This window comes from Neovison vison, chromosome 12 (genome assembly GCF_020171115.1).
Source record: "Neovison vison isolate M4711 chromosome 12, ASM_NN_V1, whole genome shotgun sequence".
Classification (NCBI taxonomy): Eukaryota; Metazoa; Chordata; class Mammalia; order Carnivora; family Mustelidae; genus Neogale; species Neogale vison.
In genome coordinates this window covers 121,112,587-121,126,587 of record NC_058102.1, presented here as the reverse complement: position 1 = coordinate 121,126,587, position 14,001 = coordinate 121,112,587, and the positions used below count along the sequence as shown (strand labels likewise).

The 14,001-nt window shown below is 48.0% G+C and overlaps 1 protein-coding gene across 7 annotated transcripts in view; it reads left to right on the top strand.

Moving 5' to 3' along the window:
• FRMD4A (FERM domain containing 4A) overlaps positions 1-14,001 on the top strand; it is a 606,410-nt gene that overhangs the window by 502,921 nt on the left and 89,488 nt on the right. For all 7 annotated transcript variants that reach the window (XM_044228298.1, XM_044228296.1, XM_044228301.1 and 4 more), the window contains 3 exons: positions 6,439-6,522; positions 11,794-11,859; positions 12,093-12,150. In XM_044228298.1, coding sequence (XP_044084233.1) covers positions 6,439-6,522; positions 11,794-11,859; positions 12,093-12,150 — 208 coding nt within the window. The remainder of the gene's footprint in view (positions 1-6,438; positions 6,523-11,793; positions 11,860-12,092; positions 12,151-14,001) is intronic.

Genomic DNA, 14,001 nt, shown 5'->3' with positions numbered 1-14,001 from the left:
AATAGAAATAATGTTTTCTGAAATGGAGCAACTCATTACTCGATCAGTACTGAGAAGTCAGCAGTCCTCCGTCACAGAGGAAATTGATTTTTCCTTCCCTTTCAGAAGAGGAGTTGGGAGTATTTACTTGTGCTGGAACATTCCCTTTAACTTTCAAAGGCTGCATGTTCTTACATACGTCTCTGGAGGAACAGTTAAAAAGCAAAAAAAAAAAAAAGTAAAGACCTTTGAATATTTAATATTTTATCTTATGTAAATCATGGGACCATGTGTTCACTTGTCTGGAAAAACAAAATGAAATTTCTGTGACAGTGAAAAGAAAAAAAAATACCCTCTTGGTTTTTTGTTCTTTGTTTGAAATCTTTCTGCCTTTTCAGGGAGCATTTGTGAATTAATGTAAATGAAGCTTAGCCCTCTGGTGTCTGAAAATTCCAGGTTTGGGGGGCCCTTTTTGTCAGACCAGACGAAACCTTTTAGGCATTCATGTGTTAAAGGCAGAATTTTGGAAGATCAACAGGAAAAGAAGACAAAGAGCTGGTTTTCTTCTGAAAGACTTTTTTAGTAACATAAACATTAGTGTAGATTGCTATCTTTAAAAAGATGACAATGTTATTTTCTTGCTTGGTGTTGAAAGTTGATTAATCTAAGGCAGCAGTCTATAAGTCACAGTTCCGAGTCCACTGATGTCATTACTTTGCATTTCATAAATGGTTTTACTACTACAACTCAAAGCAAGTTTAGCTTTAAATCATTATTAGAGCATTTGATCATTTGGCATATGTTTTCCTGCAATTTTTTAATTGGCCTCTTGAAAGAAAACAGCTGCCAGTAATCACATAGAGTAAGCGAAATGGATTTGCTGAGACTCTTAGATAATTAGTAAGAAATAATCGGAGAGTGGTGTTTGAAATAGTCAACATTTGGAATATAACTGATATAACCTCATGCTATCTTTAATACCCCAAATTTGCAAATGTCCCTATTGGAAACTTACTAGAAAAGTCATCAGTTAAGTTTGAAACCCATCTGTCAGCCCAAAGAAGAGTTTCTGTGGGAATAATTTAAATGTATATAATTCTCATATATTATTTCACAAAAAGAGAGCGGGAGAAAGAGAAAGGGGTGTGTAATGTTTTTCCCATGATTTAATGGAGAAGCAGCTGGAATCTTTCAGGCAGGCAAGACCTTTTGCAAGGAACAGCGTCTGAAAACTTGAAGCAAAATGTTCAAGGAAAAGTTATACATTGTTACAGAAGTCTTTGTTTTTGCATAAAAATCCATTTTACTGAGTTTTTCAAGTGTGTAATTCATATTTTCTGAGCGTAGAAAAGTATTCAGATAGGGTATTTTGCAGGGTGATAGCCTTCAAATCCTATGGGAATGGTTTAGATATAAAGTAAGGAGATTTTGTATTATGACAGCTGTCCCTTTTGTGAAGCCTTTATGTAATGTCAGTATCACATTTCGTGTTGACCTTGTGAATAACACAGCGGCTCATGGCTTTAACACTATGTCAGTTTTTCAAAATTAAGATTCCCACTCTAAGGGTGATGTAACAAATTGCTTCTTCTTGTGCTATTTGAGTAATATTATGGTCTTCAATTATAGACTTAGAAAAAATTTTAAAAACTTGTTTTGAATGTTAACAAGTTTACAGCTATGTTAGAAACTCACAAAATGTGTATCACCCTAGGAAACCAAACTCACCAATGAAGAAAAAAAATCTTTACTGAGATAAATTAACACTTAGCACCAGAAATAAAACCACCTAATTCATAAATGTTTGTAATTTTGCCCCTCTGTACAGTGTGGTCTGTTTATCCATGATCCATGCCCAGAATCTAGAATCCCATGCTGGAGAAGTCCCAGGTGGGTGCCAAGAGAAGCTTTACAGACAACATCCCGGCTACCAGCTTTGCGAGCCCTCCCTGCACACCACCCCCACAAAAAGTAGGTGATAGGGAGGAGATCAAGTGTCTGGCAACATGAACTTGAACTTGTTTCACAAAATAAAGAAGAGGGAGAAAAAAAGAAAGGAAGGAATAGTTTCCTGCATTTTTTAAAGATTTTAGAGAGAGAAAGAGCAGGAGCAGGGGGAGAGGCAGATGAGAAGGAGAGGCAGACTCTCCACTGAACGGGGACACTGTGATCATGATCTTAGCCAAAGGCAGATGCTTAGCAGACTGAGCCACCCAGGTGCCCCTGCTGTATGGCTTTTAAAGATCAACAAAGAAGAAAAAATATGTAGCTTTCCTTAGTAATCCAGCTCAGAGTTTTCTAGGTTCATTGTACCATGGAATAAAGTTGTTGAGACCAACAGTGCATGTCTGAAACTTTAGTCCCTGTGTTTCCAAATTCAGAAATGTGTAGGTTTTAGACAGGTGATCTGGGGAATTTCTGCACACCGTGTTGGGGTCTGGGATGGCACCTGGAACCCCATCTCTTACTGTGCCGGCACCAGAACATGGATGGATAATTGCGATAAGTAGAACAGAGAAAGGTCAGACATTGCCTCATGTGAAAAGTTTACGTTTGCCACCAAGTGGTTTAAGAAATGTTTCTTAGAGCTTTTCAGTTTGGGAATTGTGGATCACGAGGAACTGTAATACTCTTTTACATATGAAATCCGTCTTGCTGGGGAACTTGACTTTCATGATGGGCTCATAAAACATGGAGGCATTAGTGTGACGCTAGCGTCGTGTTGCCTTTTCTGAATTTCAGGGAAGCGCTCCCTGCTATCCTGGTTTGACATTCTGGGTTTAGTGCCCTTTAGTGTTTGAGAATTGTGTGTGTCAGAACCCCTGCAGGATTCTGCCGCACTAAGCGTGTTCTCTTCGTCCCAGATTTGTCCCGCAAATTATGCATGTCTCATTTAACCCAAGGAGAATCTCCTGAAAAAGCATTTCCTCATTTTTTGAAAGAAAACAAAACTGTGTAGATTTTGCTAATTTGCTCTGCAACTTGATTTCTGCTTCCTTGGCTTTATGGTGTCTTAGTTAAATTTGTCGTTGCTGTTATTCGCGGCAAATTCCCCGTCTGATGTTTCCTATCTTAGAAAGTTTTCTTAGTAGATCATTCAAACTTCCTATGTTTGATGACCAGTATAATGGTAGAAGAGAGACACATCATCTCAAAAACCCCTAAACCAAAGACTGGCGCAGCATCAGGAGTCCACTTTTTTGCTGGTAACGTTAATAACTACCTAAAAGTTTCTAATAGAAGCTGGTTAATGGGGGCACCTGCATAGGTCGGTTGGTTAAGCGTCTGCCTTCTGCTCAGGTCATGCTTCCAGGGTCCTGGGATCCAGCCCCGCATTGGGCTCCCTGCTCGGTAGGGAGTCTGCTTCTCCCTCTCCCTCTGCCTGCCCCTCTGCCTGCTTGTACTTACCCCCACCCTGTCAATAAATAAACAAAATCTTTTTTAAAAATCTCGTTAATGTTAAAAATAAAAAAAAATTCCAGGGGCGCTTGGGTGGCTCAGTGGGTTAAAGCCTCTGCCTTCGGCTCAGGTCATGATCCCAGGGTTCTGGGATCGAGCCCCACGTCGGGCTCTCTGCTCCGCAGGGAACCTGCTTTCTCCCCTCTCTCTCTCTGCCTGCCTCTCTGCCTACTTGTGATTTCTCTCTGTCAAATAAATAAAAAAAGAAAAATAAAAAAATAAAAAAAATTCTGTTTTATTCTCAGTTTAGTAAATGACTCTAAGTTAACATTTATCTTCTAAGTTAGCATTTATCAGGTGCACTGAACTCTGGGGGAGACATCCAAGTAAGTAGAAGACCCTGAGAGAGGAAGCTGAGAACTTCTAGCATATTCATTAGGTTTTAGCGTCTCACGCCTCTGGAGATGCGGCAGCCAGGTCTCCCATCAGGGCAACTGTGTGATAATGCGGCCACAGAGCAGGGCCAGATCATTCCACAGGGCTGACCCCCTCTAAGTTAGTGCAGATGTTTACAGACAGCAGAAAGGCAAATAGAACATTTCTACATAGTTGTCCTCTGGGAAGGATTAAGAGCCATGGATCCTTTCCAGAATGTAATGGATTTGGACGGTCTTCACGCCTTAGTGATTTCTCGTTCTATTTGTCTGTGTAACCTTGCCCTGGGGGAGAGCTGGGGAAGCCACTGCAGGCTCCAGCGAGGAAATCAAGCCTGTGATTGTCATCGGGAAAACTTGTTTGCCAACAAACTAGTGTTTGGTGGGTAAGACAATCCCTTCCTCCTTGAGCTCCTTCCTTCCACAAATATACTCTAAGTGGGATGAGTGTGAGTAAACCCAAACTCCAGCTTCAGCTTTGCTGCTTCTCCCACTGCTTCAGCCAGTAAAATTCATCCCCGAAGAGTGCTTTTCCGATATTTACAGCGACTCAAATCTCAGGGTGCTTGTCGTTAAACAGGGGAGATGTAAGACCCAGAGATTCATCATTGTGGGCTCTCCAGAGTCTGGCGAACTGAATATTTGCTTACACTATGCCTTTAAAGCGTGTGAGTAAAAATTCCAAACCCTGCTTGGGAATTGAACAGCCCTGAGCATGGGGAGCTTCGCTGTTTGAAATCCTCCAGTGGCTGACCATAGCCTACTGGGTGCGTTTGAACTCCCTGAGCCTGGTTTGAAAGGTCCTCACAGTTCCGTGCCTCATCTGCCTTTCGGTTGGCCTTTTCTCCCCTCAGCTCTACCCCTCCCCCAACTCCAATCCATCTTTCTAGCTCGGTGCACCTGCTGCCACACTCTGCTGCGTCCCACCGAGGAGAAAATTATATTCCTGTCCTTTTCTTCCTGCACTCGCTGCCCTAAAGCTTGCTCTTCTCCAAGAGCCCAGCGTCTTTCTTTCCTCTGAGCTACTGAATTCGTTGTTTGAGTCAATGCGATGAAACGCTGCCCTGGTATTCAGTTATCTTTCTGTTTGCATGTCATGCCTGCCCGCTAACGCGTGAGCACCTCTCGAATGAGGACTGTGGTCTGTCATGTTCGCACCCCTACGCTACCATCCATGGAGCGGGGGCTCCCCAGCTACCTTCAGCTTCTTAATGATTGGTAAATCCTTGCCTTAACACCTAGGTGATAACAGTTGAAATACTTGGATGTATTGATTCAAACAGTAGCAAGCTGAGCCTTCTGGCGGGTTGGTTCTAAGCCAGGACTCACAACAGCGGCTGACACCGTTTCTCACTCCACTGGGGAAACACCCTTTCCGAGAACGGCTGTGTCATCGGCCAACACCCGTGTGTCTCCTTGTCGCCATGTTGATGAACTCAGAGTGTTGGGGTGGTTTTGCCTTGTGGCATGTGGCATCCAGAGGGGAGCTGCTGATTCGTTGGCGAGGACGGCTTTTCCGGCCGGTGGGTGATCGTGGAGGGTGATCAGTTAGCAGCGTGGGTGTTGGGGTGTTTGCTGTCCAGATGCGGCAGGCGCTGCCCATCTGTGACTGTGCTGCTCCTTCCTTCATCTCTGCTCACCAAGCTCCTAATTCATTGCTCTTCTGATGTTATTGCCCAGCATCCCAGTGACTAAACTCTGCTTTGCTTTGTGTGAGATGCACAAAAGTTAGAACCAAGGATCAAGGCAGGCTCCGTGGGGTGCACGTCTGCTAGCCCTGCAGGGGCCATGAGATGCTTACTAGACCTCTAAATACCAAAACCATCCCAAGGAGGAGGCCAGTGATTGCCTCTGCAGTTAAAGAGTGGGTACAAACAGCAAATGCACTGGCCCAGCAGGGGCTGCTGACTGTGCCAAGAGGAGTCGAGGCTCTCAAGAGCCCTGGTTGAAACCCGGAGGAATTTTTAGTATCCTTCAAACCTGTGAGTCTGTGGGGAAAGTATCACTCAAACATGTGAGTCTGTGGGGAAAAGGATTTCTGGTGCCAGGACCTCCTACAAGGACCAGATAATCCCTTCCCGCTCTCAGAGTCATTTCCAGGCCTTGTCAAAAGCGAAAGTTATTTATTTGTCCTGTTTTGGACAACAGTTTTCAATGTGTGGTCAGTCCAAGCAACGAAAACCAGCATTGTGTGTCAGCAAGGGAAACAGCTCTCAAGGAGAAGTGGTCCATTATCAGAGGCCTTTGAGCCTCTGACGGATCCCTAGGAGCTCCTTCGGAGAACCTGGTGACCCTTTTCCTCCCAAATTTGTGCTGACGGGGGCACTGGGTCCGTGTCCCACTCTGTGTACCGGCCACCTGTAAGTGCTCTGCTCTGCCCTCTTCCATGCCCCAGAGGGGAGGGCCGCTGGGCTCTGCACCCTGTGTGTCCTCTTTCCTCTTTATTAAATAAACTGATTAAAAGGGAGCACCCCTTCCTTCCTCCCACTTTCCATTCAAAGGGAGCAGATGTGGGATGTCTCGGCCAAGGCTCCTGGGTCGGGTCAGATCCCTGAGCACGGCGGCTTTCTCGGATGGAGGGCGAGCCGTTCCTTGGCATTGTCTCTGTCCTCTTTCTTTCTTCCAGCAATGAGGTGGTGAGGAGTGACTTGAAGAAGCTGCCAGCGCTTCCCACTCAAGCCCTGAAGGAGCACCCTTCCCTGGCCTACTGGTAAGCTGCGCCCTCGCCACACACCCCTCAGGAGTGAGCCCGCAGGGGGCTCGGGGTTGCCAAGGGTCAAGCTGGACCCCAGCCCAACTGACTCCATCTTGTCTGAGCTGCTTGGGCCTTGGTCAAACCATTTCCCGCACGTATTTAGACACCATGGTTTGCGTGAGACCTCCTTTTTCTATTTTCTTTAACAAGAGAAAAAAAAAAACTTCTAAAATTTCACTTTGGATGGTTTGCCTCCTTGGAGACCCTTTCATGTGCTGCTCGAGTTTCGTTCTGGAATCCTTGTCATTTGATGACAGGATGTGTGAGGTTTTGAGATGTGGGAGAACTATGGGGTTTTTTTTTTTCCTTCGCAGAAGAGAGAGATTGATTCTTTGATATTTCCCACAGTGTTTCACATCTGATTTGGCTGCCATGTAACATTATGCCCTAGTTCATCTGTCAGGCCCTGAATTACTGATTCTGACCAAAGCGGGCATGCGAAAGGGTCCCAGCTTGCGGTTCTGGTCACAGTGGAGTGGGGCCTGCATTGCTGGGTGGTGTGTGCAAACAGTGCCGTGTGCACGGGCCCTGGCCGCCGTCCCCTGACACCCAGAAGGCCCCGTCCCCATGTCCCTTCTGCCTCCCTCACAGCAAGTGTTGACTGCTTTTATGAACAGTAACAGTAAAGCAAAAATCACAGGACAGGTCAATCCCGATCAGCTGTACCATGTGACTCTTCTAAGCAGTTCTTTACTCTGCTTTACAAAATGTATGGATTACTAACACGTCATCATGTGTGGACACGTTTGCAGTTGGGACACTCATGGCTCGGCCATGCACGTGACTCTGAGAGACCCTTTGGCTGGGATGGGGCATGCTTTGATGCAGAGGGTATTAGCCCAGTGAGACTCCAGTCCAGAAGTCGTTTCTCCTCAAGAGACCACAAGTTGGGTCAGTGGGAGCAGAAATGATGAAGATAATTCCTGGGGCAGGGAGCTCCCTCCAGGCTGCTGGCACCTCCTCCTCCCCCAATCCCCCCCCACCCCTACCAATCTCATCTTTCTGAGCTGGTTTTTGCCATTGGTCCTTTGCTAACGTAGGAGTCGATATGTCATAGCTTTGTATAATGAATCTGCCCTCCAGAACAGACTCTGTTTAACCTGAGACTGTGCATGTGTCTGCTCCCTCCTTCCAGCTTGGCTGTCTGCATGTGGGAACACCAACAGATGACACTCCTGCTCCCTTATTCCTGGAGCCCTGTTGCCCTCTCCCGGTCCCCTGTGCTCCCTGGGCCTCATCTTCTCTGTCCCACCCCCTCCCTCCCAGCTGGTCATGTTTAGGGAGCTAGTAGTGAAAGAGCTAGACACAAGAATATGACTCTCAGACCAGTAGTTCCTCCAAGAAGGAGATGTATTTGCCATCTGGGGGCTCTGACGTTGCTGGGTTGTTTGGGGTCACTTTGTTGTTTCAAGGTCACTTTTAGACTAAACCAGCCCTCAACCATGTCCTCATTCAGTTGTTGCCAGACTTTCTACACCCTGTGCTTACCTGCCCCTTCTCTCTCAGTGTCCCTCTCTCTCCCTCACTGTCTCCCTCTCTCTCTTTTCTTTCTGGATTTCTCTTTAATGATCTCTGCAGTCGGCTCCTTGCTCACACGTTATTACTATTACAGAAATGCCTTCCTTCATGTTCCTGTCTTCTCCTGTGTCAACACGAACATCTTCATCTTTACCCACATCTGTACCTATCTTGCCAGAGCATTCCTCCGTCTCTCTGACCTGGCTGGCACCTTCTCTGTGCCTCATTTAGACCCAGAGACACCCACACCACTGTGTACACATCACAGAGAGGATGCAGAAATGGGGAGGGGGTGCCCCCAGGCTCCACAACCCAGCTACATACAGGCAAGCCAGCAGTGTGGACCTTCCCGTTGATTTCCTTGCTAAAAAACACCTTATTTCACTGTGGTTGGCTAGTCGTAGTTTGCTTTCGTATTCCAACTTACTTATTTGAATTTCTAGAAAAGCAGAGATTTCAGGAAGAGATGAATGATGTTCATGGTTCATAGAGCTGGCAGCCAAACATGTTCAAAGACGTCCCTTGGCCCCAGCTCATGCATCTCAGTGATTAACATGACCCCTTGGTGGAGCAGACCCTCACTCGCCCTGGCATCACAGTCTCTATCCAGCTGCCTGCAGCCCTGATTATCCCCGAAAGGAGGACATGGATTTGCAGTTCCTCCGGGTCTCCCGCTCTTGCTGGCCTTCTCGGATGTGGCAGACAACCGTCAGGCCGGAATAAGCCATAGGGTGCCCATGCACACTAGTGACAGCCTCCAGAGCGAGGCAGTGGGTTTGAGAATCCCAGCCACGTTTCTGAACAGTGGGGTAATGACAGCTCAGGGAGGCTTGAATTACTTCCCTGCTGCCTCAATTTCCCATCTATAAAACAGAATTAACCCTACCAACCCAATCCAGACTGTGATTAAGAGCAGAAGAAGTCACATGACACAATTAACAAATAGTGAAAGGTACATAGTAATGCTGAGTAACTATGAAGTAATCCTTTCTGCTAATTTTCCCCAAGCGTGTAACAAGCTTGGACTTCCACTCCATGGGACTTCCCAATCTGGAGACATATGAGGCAGAGGTTAGAAATATGTGCCCAGGGCCATGGAACAGAGCAGTATGAGGGCTCTGACCCGGATTCTCTCCAGGGCGGAGCTGGCAAATGCTGGACTCCCCAGCCCCCACACCACCCAGAGCGGCTTGGCAGAGGCACCAGTCTTTACTCCAGAGTCACTGCCCACTGCAGGAGATGGCTCCTGCAAGATGGGAAACTGTATCATCATCCCCATGTTTCCTCTTAATCCCCCATGCATTTCCTGGGCTCCTTGCCTGCAGAGAGATGATCTCACTGAACGACTATGGCTATGGCGAGTCATAGTCAGCCTTAATCACCTGTCTTTTTCCTTCATGCACCACAGTATCCTCCAATTAGTGTTTTTGGGATTCTATTTATTCTGGTTGGTGCTTTTTTTTTTTTTTAATAGTTTTTCCATGGGGCCCCTACCGCAGCTCTGGGGTAGCTGGGAAACTTGGCAAATCGCGCGCACTGGAGCCATCTCGTAAATTCCAGAGGAAGAAGGGGCAGGGCTGGGGGCAGGGCGGGTTCACAGTTGGCAATGCGTGTGTGATCACAGCACGGGCTCACGGCGTTTCAGGGCGTTTCAGGGTCCAAAGAAGTGGGGAAAGCTGAGGAAGGAGAAGCTAGATACCGTGCCCTCACCGAAAGCCTCGGGCAGCAGGAGACCCGCCAGCCCTGCAGCTGTCGGGTGCTGAGAAGACACTTAGTCGGGAAGCTGTGGAACAGCTGCTGGCAGGTGTTTTCTGCCATTCATTGGTCTGAGCCTCGCCTGTGTTCACCGCCACAGCACTACATTGATTTTGATCTCCCCAGCCCAGCCCCCCAGGGTCCTCCCTCCCAGAGTTCGGAAGGGAAGCGGCTCAGATCTACCCTGAGTTGCTTGAGCTTGGATCCAAGAGCTGACCTCACAGAATGCTAGATCCTGTCTGTGGTGGGAAACATGCCACGGCAGCCGTTGATTCAGTGAGTGAGAGTGAACAAGCTAGGCCAGCAAGCTGCGGAATGTCTCGACATGACCCCGAAGGTCTGGTGGGGTGGGGTCCTCCCTGGGCAGGACGCTGCTGGAGAATTCTCTCAGGAGGGGGCTTTCTCACACTCTGAGAAGAGCGTCCAGGGTTGCCCGGCAGCTGAGGAGAAACAGAGCTGCCTCTGCGCCTTTCTGAAGAGAAGGTGTCCAGAGCCCATCCGAGTGACTCTCCAATGAGAGCAGGGCTCCTGTAGCTTGCCAGTTCCTCTTCTGGGTGTTTGTACGGACACTCGCTTGTAACAAGTCAGATGATCAAAAACACACACACAGATTTCAGAGTACTAAAATGATGAGACAGCCATTAAAGATTAAGATAATAACTGGAAAATCAGTAAATGACCCCCAAGTAGTAGTAGTTAGTGAACATACAGGACACATTACCCCCAAGAAATGGCCTTTCTTTTTTCCTTTATTTTTCTTAAATATTTTTTTAAAGATTTTATTTATTTAAGAGAGAGAGCACGAGATGGGAGAAGGTCAGAGGGAGAAGCAGACTCCCCACAGAGCTGGGAGCCCGATGTGGGACTCGATCCCGGTGCTTCGGGATCATGACCTGAGCTGAAGGCAGTTGCTTAACCAACTGAGCCACCCAGGCACCCTCTTTTTTCCTTTAAAAAAAAAAAAATGGTGGGCAGGAAAAGCTTTCGATCAGCTCTGGGATACTAAATAAGAGATGATGAAGGCCAACCAGGGAGGTGTCTGGGGTCCTTCCCTAGAGCTGCGTCCTGTCCTCGAGGTCCTGGCCTGAGATAAGGGAGGTGTAAGACAGAGGGTGGAGAAATGGGGCTCCTGGTCACAGAGGTCACAGAGGCCCAGTCTTTCGAACTTGACTCTTCAGCAGGTGGGATGTGCGTCCCCTGTGACTCCCCAGATTGGTTCTTTGTTTCCAAAGACAACAGCCATAGCCCCCTGGGCACCAGAGTCACCTCCCAGAGTCCCTTCATGCCCTCTGCCCTGTCAAAGAATGGTTTGGCTGGCCAGTGTCTCCTAAGGCACGAGCTGGTCTCTTGTTTTTAGAAGGAAGACTTCAGGAGATCAAGGAGTTCCCAGCTCACTTCTGGTAGCTGGCTTGTTTCCCAGTACTTCTCTGGGCCTTGTATTGTCTCATGGTTTGTGTTAGCCAGGCCTAGATTCCAGAACTTTCCCATCGTCCTTGGAAGCCCTCAGCCCTGACCACTGATTCATGATAGGGAAGCCGTGGGCATTCTGTTGAAGTCAACATCTGCACAGGCCGTGTGCACATTGGGCAGTGAGGAAGACCATGAAGACATGTGGGCATTTAGCCAGAGCCTCCCCCCCAATCCCCCACCGGGCAGTCTCCCTCCTGTCCCCAGTCTGTGCCCCTCTCCAGTGACACGCGTGCTCACTGCTGCTTCCTCACCTCCCATGGTAGCATTTCTTGCAGGGAGCTGACCCCAAGGGAACCTGTAGCCCGAGGCACCTCACAGGTTGAGTTCAGAAATGCCACGCAGGACAAATCATTTCTCCAGGAGCTGTTGGCTCCTTGGAGCTCCTCTTGAGATGGCTCAGGCTCGGAAGAAGTATCTCTTAGCAGGGTGCTGGCCAGTGATCTAGGGACCATATATAACAGAGTGTTTGTCTTATAATTCTAGCGAGGATCGAGTAATTGAACACTACAAGAAACTGAATGGCCAGACCAGAGGTCAAGCAATTGTAAAGTAAGTGGCCCGTCCCAGTGCCCGTGAGGTTGTGTTTGTGTGTGTGTTCACATAGCATGTGTCACGGCTGTTCAATTCTGCTTGCAAAGACCAATTTTGGGGCGGGGGTGATGGTCCAGGGTCGTTTTCAAGTAAATCTTCACTCTTGAGAGTTTTGTCCTACGCACACACACGTAATGGTTCCAGTTCTGCCAAATAACCACCCTCGTGTGTGTCTCTGTCTCTCTTCCCAGCTACATGAGCATCGTGGAGTCTCTGCCGACCTACGGCGTTCACTATTACGCAGTGAAGGTAAGTGCCAAGACTCCCCCCCCCCAAAAAAAAAATACAAGCCCCTCTCACTTTTTTCCTTTTTAATCTTACTGAAGCTGTGGTGGGGGGCTGGGGGTGGTGTGTGGTGGAGGCCTAGGTCAGGATGATTATGTGCCGGAGGAGTCCTCCATGTAGGAAGTCCTCCATGTAGGAAGAATTGATGCAATTTCTCTTCAAAACTCATGTTCCCTCCTGTAAAGTGGGTATAATCAATTGCCACTACCTTTTATACTCAGAAGAACCCTGGGAGGTCGGGACTTCAGAGTTGAGGCAATTCCATGTAAAGGCAACGCACTGTAGGTAATAAAAACGTTAGGCAGCGTCCACAGTGTTTTTCTTGGTGGTCAGATGCTACGCAGGCAATTTTGGAGGAGGGCTGGCATGAAAGACTGACAGAGCGAGTACATGGCTGTTTAAGAAGACAGATCTTGTTGTCTTAAATATTGTGAAGTCCAGTGGAACGTGGACCCTCTCCCAAACTTGCTTTAATTTTATCCATACTGCCTCTGCCTGGGATCCCTTCCCTGAACTCATAGATAACGAGGTGCTGGTGGGCCTTATCGATGATGAGAAAGCATCATTTTCCTCCCTTCACTCACCCCACCGTGAAGAAGTGTTAAGTCCTGGCCCAAAGTCCAGCCACAAAGAGGGGACAGCACTCCTGAATGCAAGACACTTCCCCAGCCAACCTGAGATTCTCTTGCTCATTGGCCATTTTCTTTCCCCATGTTTCCATCCAGCTGTATTTTTCATTCCTTTGGGCCGGAACGTGTTCTGTGTTTCACGTATCGTTGCGTCACTCACGGCAGCCGCACAACACTTTGCGGGTCCTTGGTACATGGCAAATGCCTGTATCTCCCACCAACCTGCAGCCTTCTGGTGGCCCAGACTGTGTGTCGTCTTCTGTTCCATGTTGCTGGAACCCGTCGTAGACGCTCAGTAGGTATTTACTGAGCGAGTGTTTATTGAGAGTTGAACCAGGTGGTTGGAGGTTCACTCCCGCAACGGGAACAAACGTCAGAACTCGACTCATGGAGCCCCGTTATGAGGCAGCCGCTGGGACACCCGTTGTGTTACAAGAGGCCTTTCACAGAAGTCAGCCAGCGAGTCTGTCTCCCAGGGGCATGTGTGGCAAACGGGTCTGCTTTCTAGAGAGCAAAGGAGGAATGGCCTGGACTAGGTTCTCTCCTTCACCGTTTGATCATTATTTGATCTCGCCTCTGTCTCTCAGACTTAGAGGAGAGATTACGAGATTTGCCTCTCCAGCTTCCCCCACCAGAGTCTCCCAGATGCTGGAGGACAGTCCGGGTGGGTGTTAGACTGTAGACAGAGTGGAAATCTTTTTTTTAAGATTTTATTTATTTATTTGACAGAGAGAGATCACAAGTAAGGCAGAGAGGCAGGCAGAGAGAGAGAGGAGGAAGCAGGCTCCCTAATAAGCAGAGAGCCCGATGCGGGACTCGATCCCAGGACCCTGAGATCATGATCTGAGCCGAAGGCAGCGGCTTAACCCACTGAGCCACCCAGGCAGCCCCCAGAGTGGAAATCTTTGAGCAGAGACTCCATCCGGTCTTTTACTTGGGTAAACCCGTGTCCCTTCTCTGTCAGCCCCGGAGCCTGACAGAAAGATAGCTTCTGATCTATGTGCTCTCTGCCTTACAAAAAAAAAAAACTTGAGAAACAGGCTCTATTGCAGTCTGTAAGAGCAGAAGCAGACCCTGTGATGGTCAGAGCGCCAGAAGCGTGTGCGTGTTTGGCTCGGAATCCTCAGGCCTCCGCAACTGCACTCCTACTTACTGGGAGAAAGAGCACAGGAGTCCAAGCAAGCCC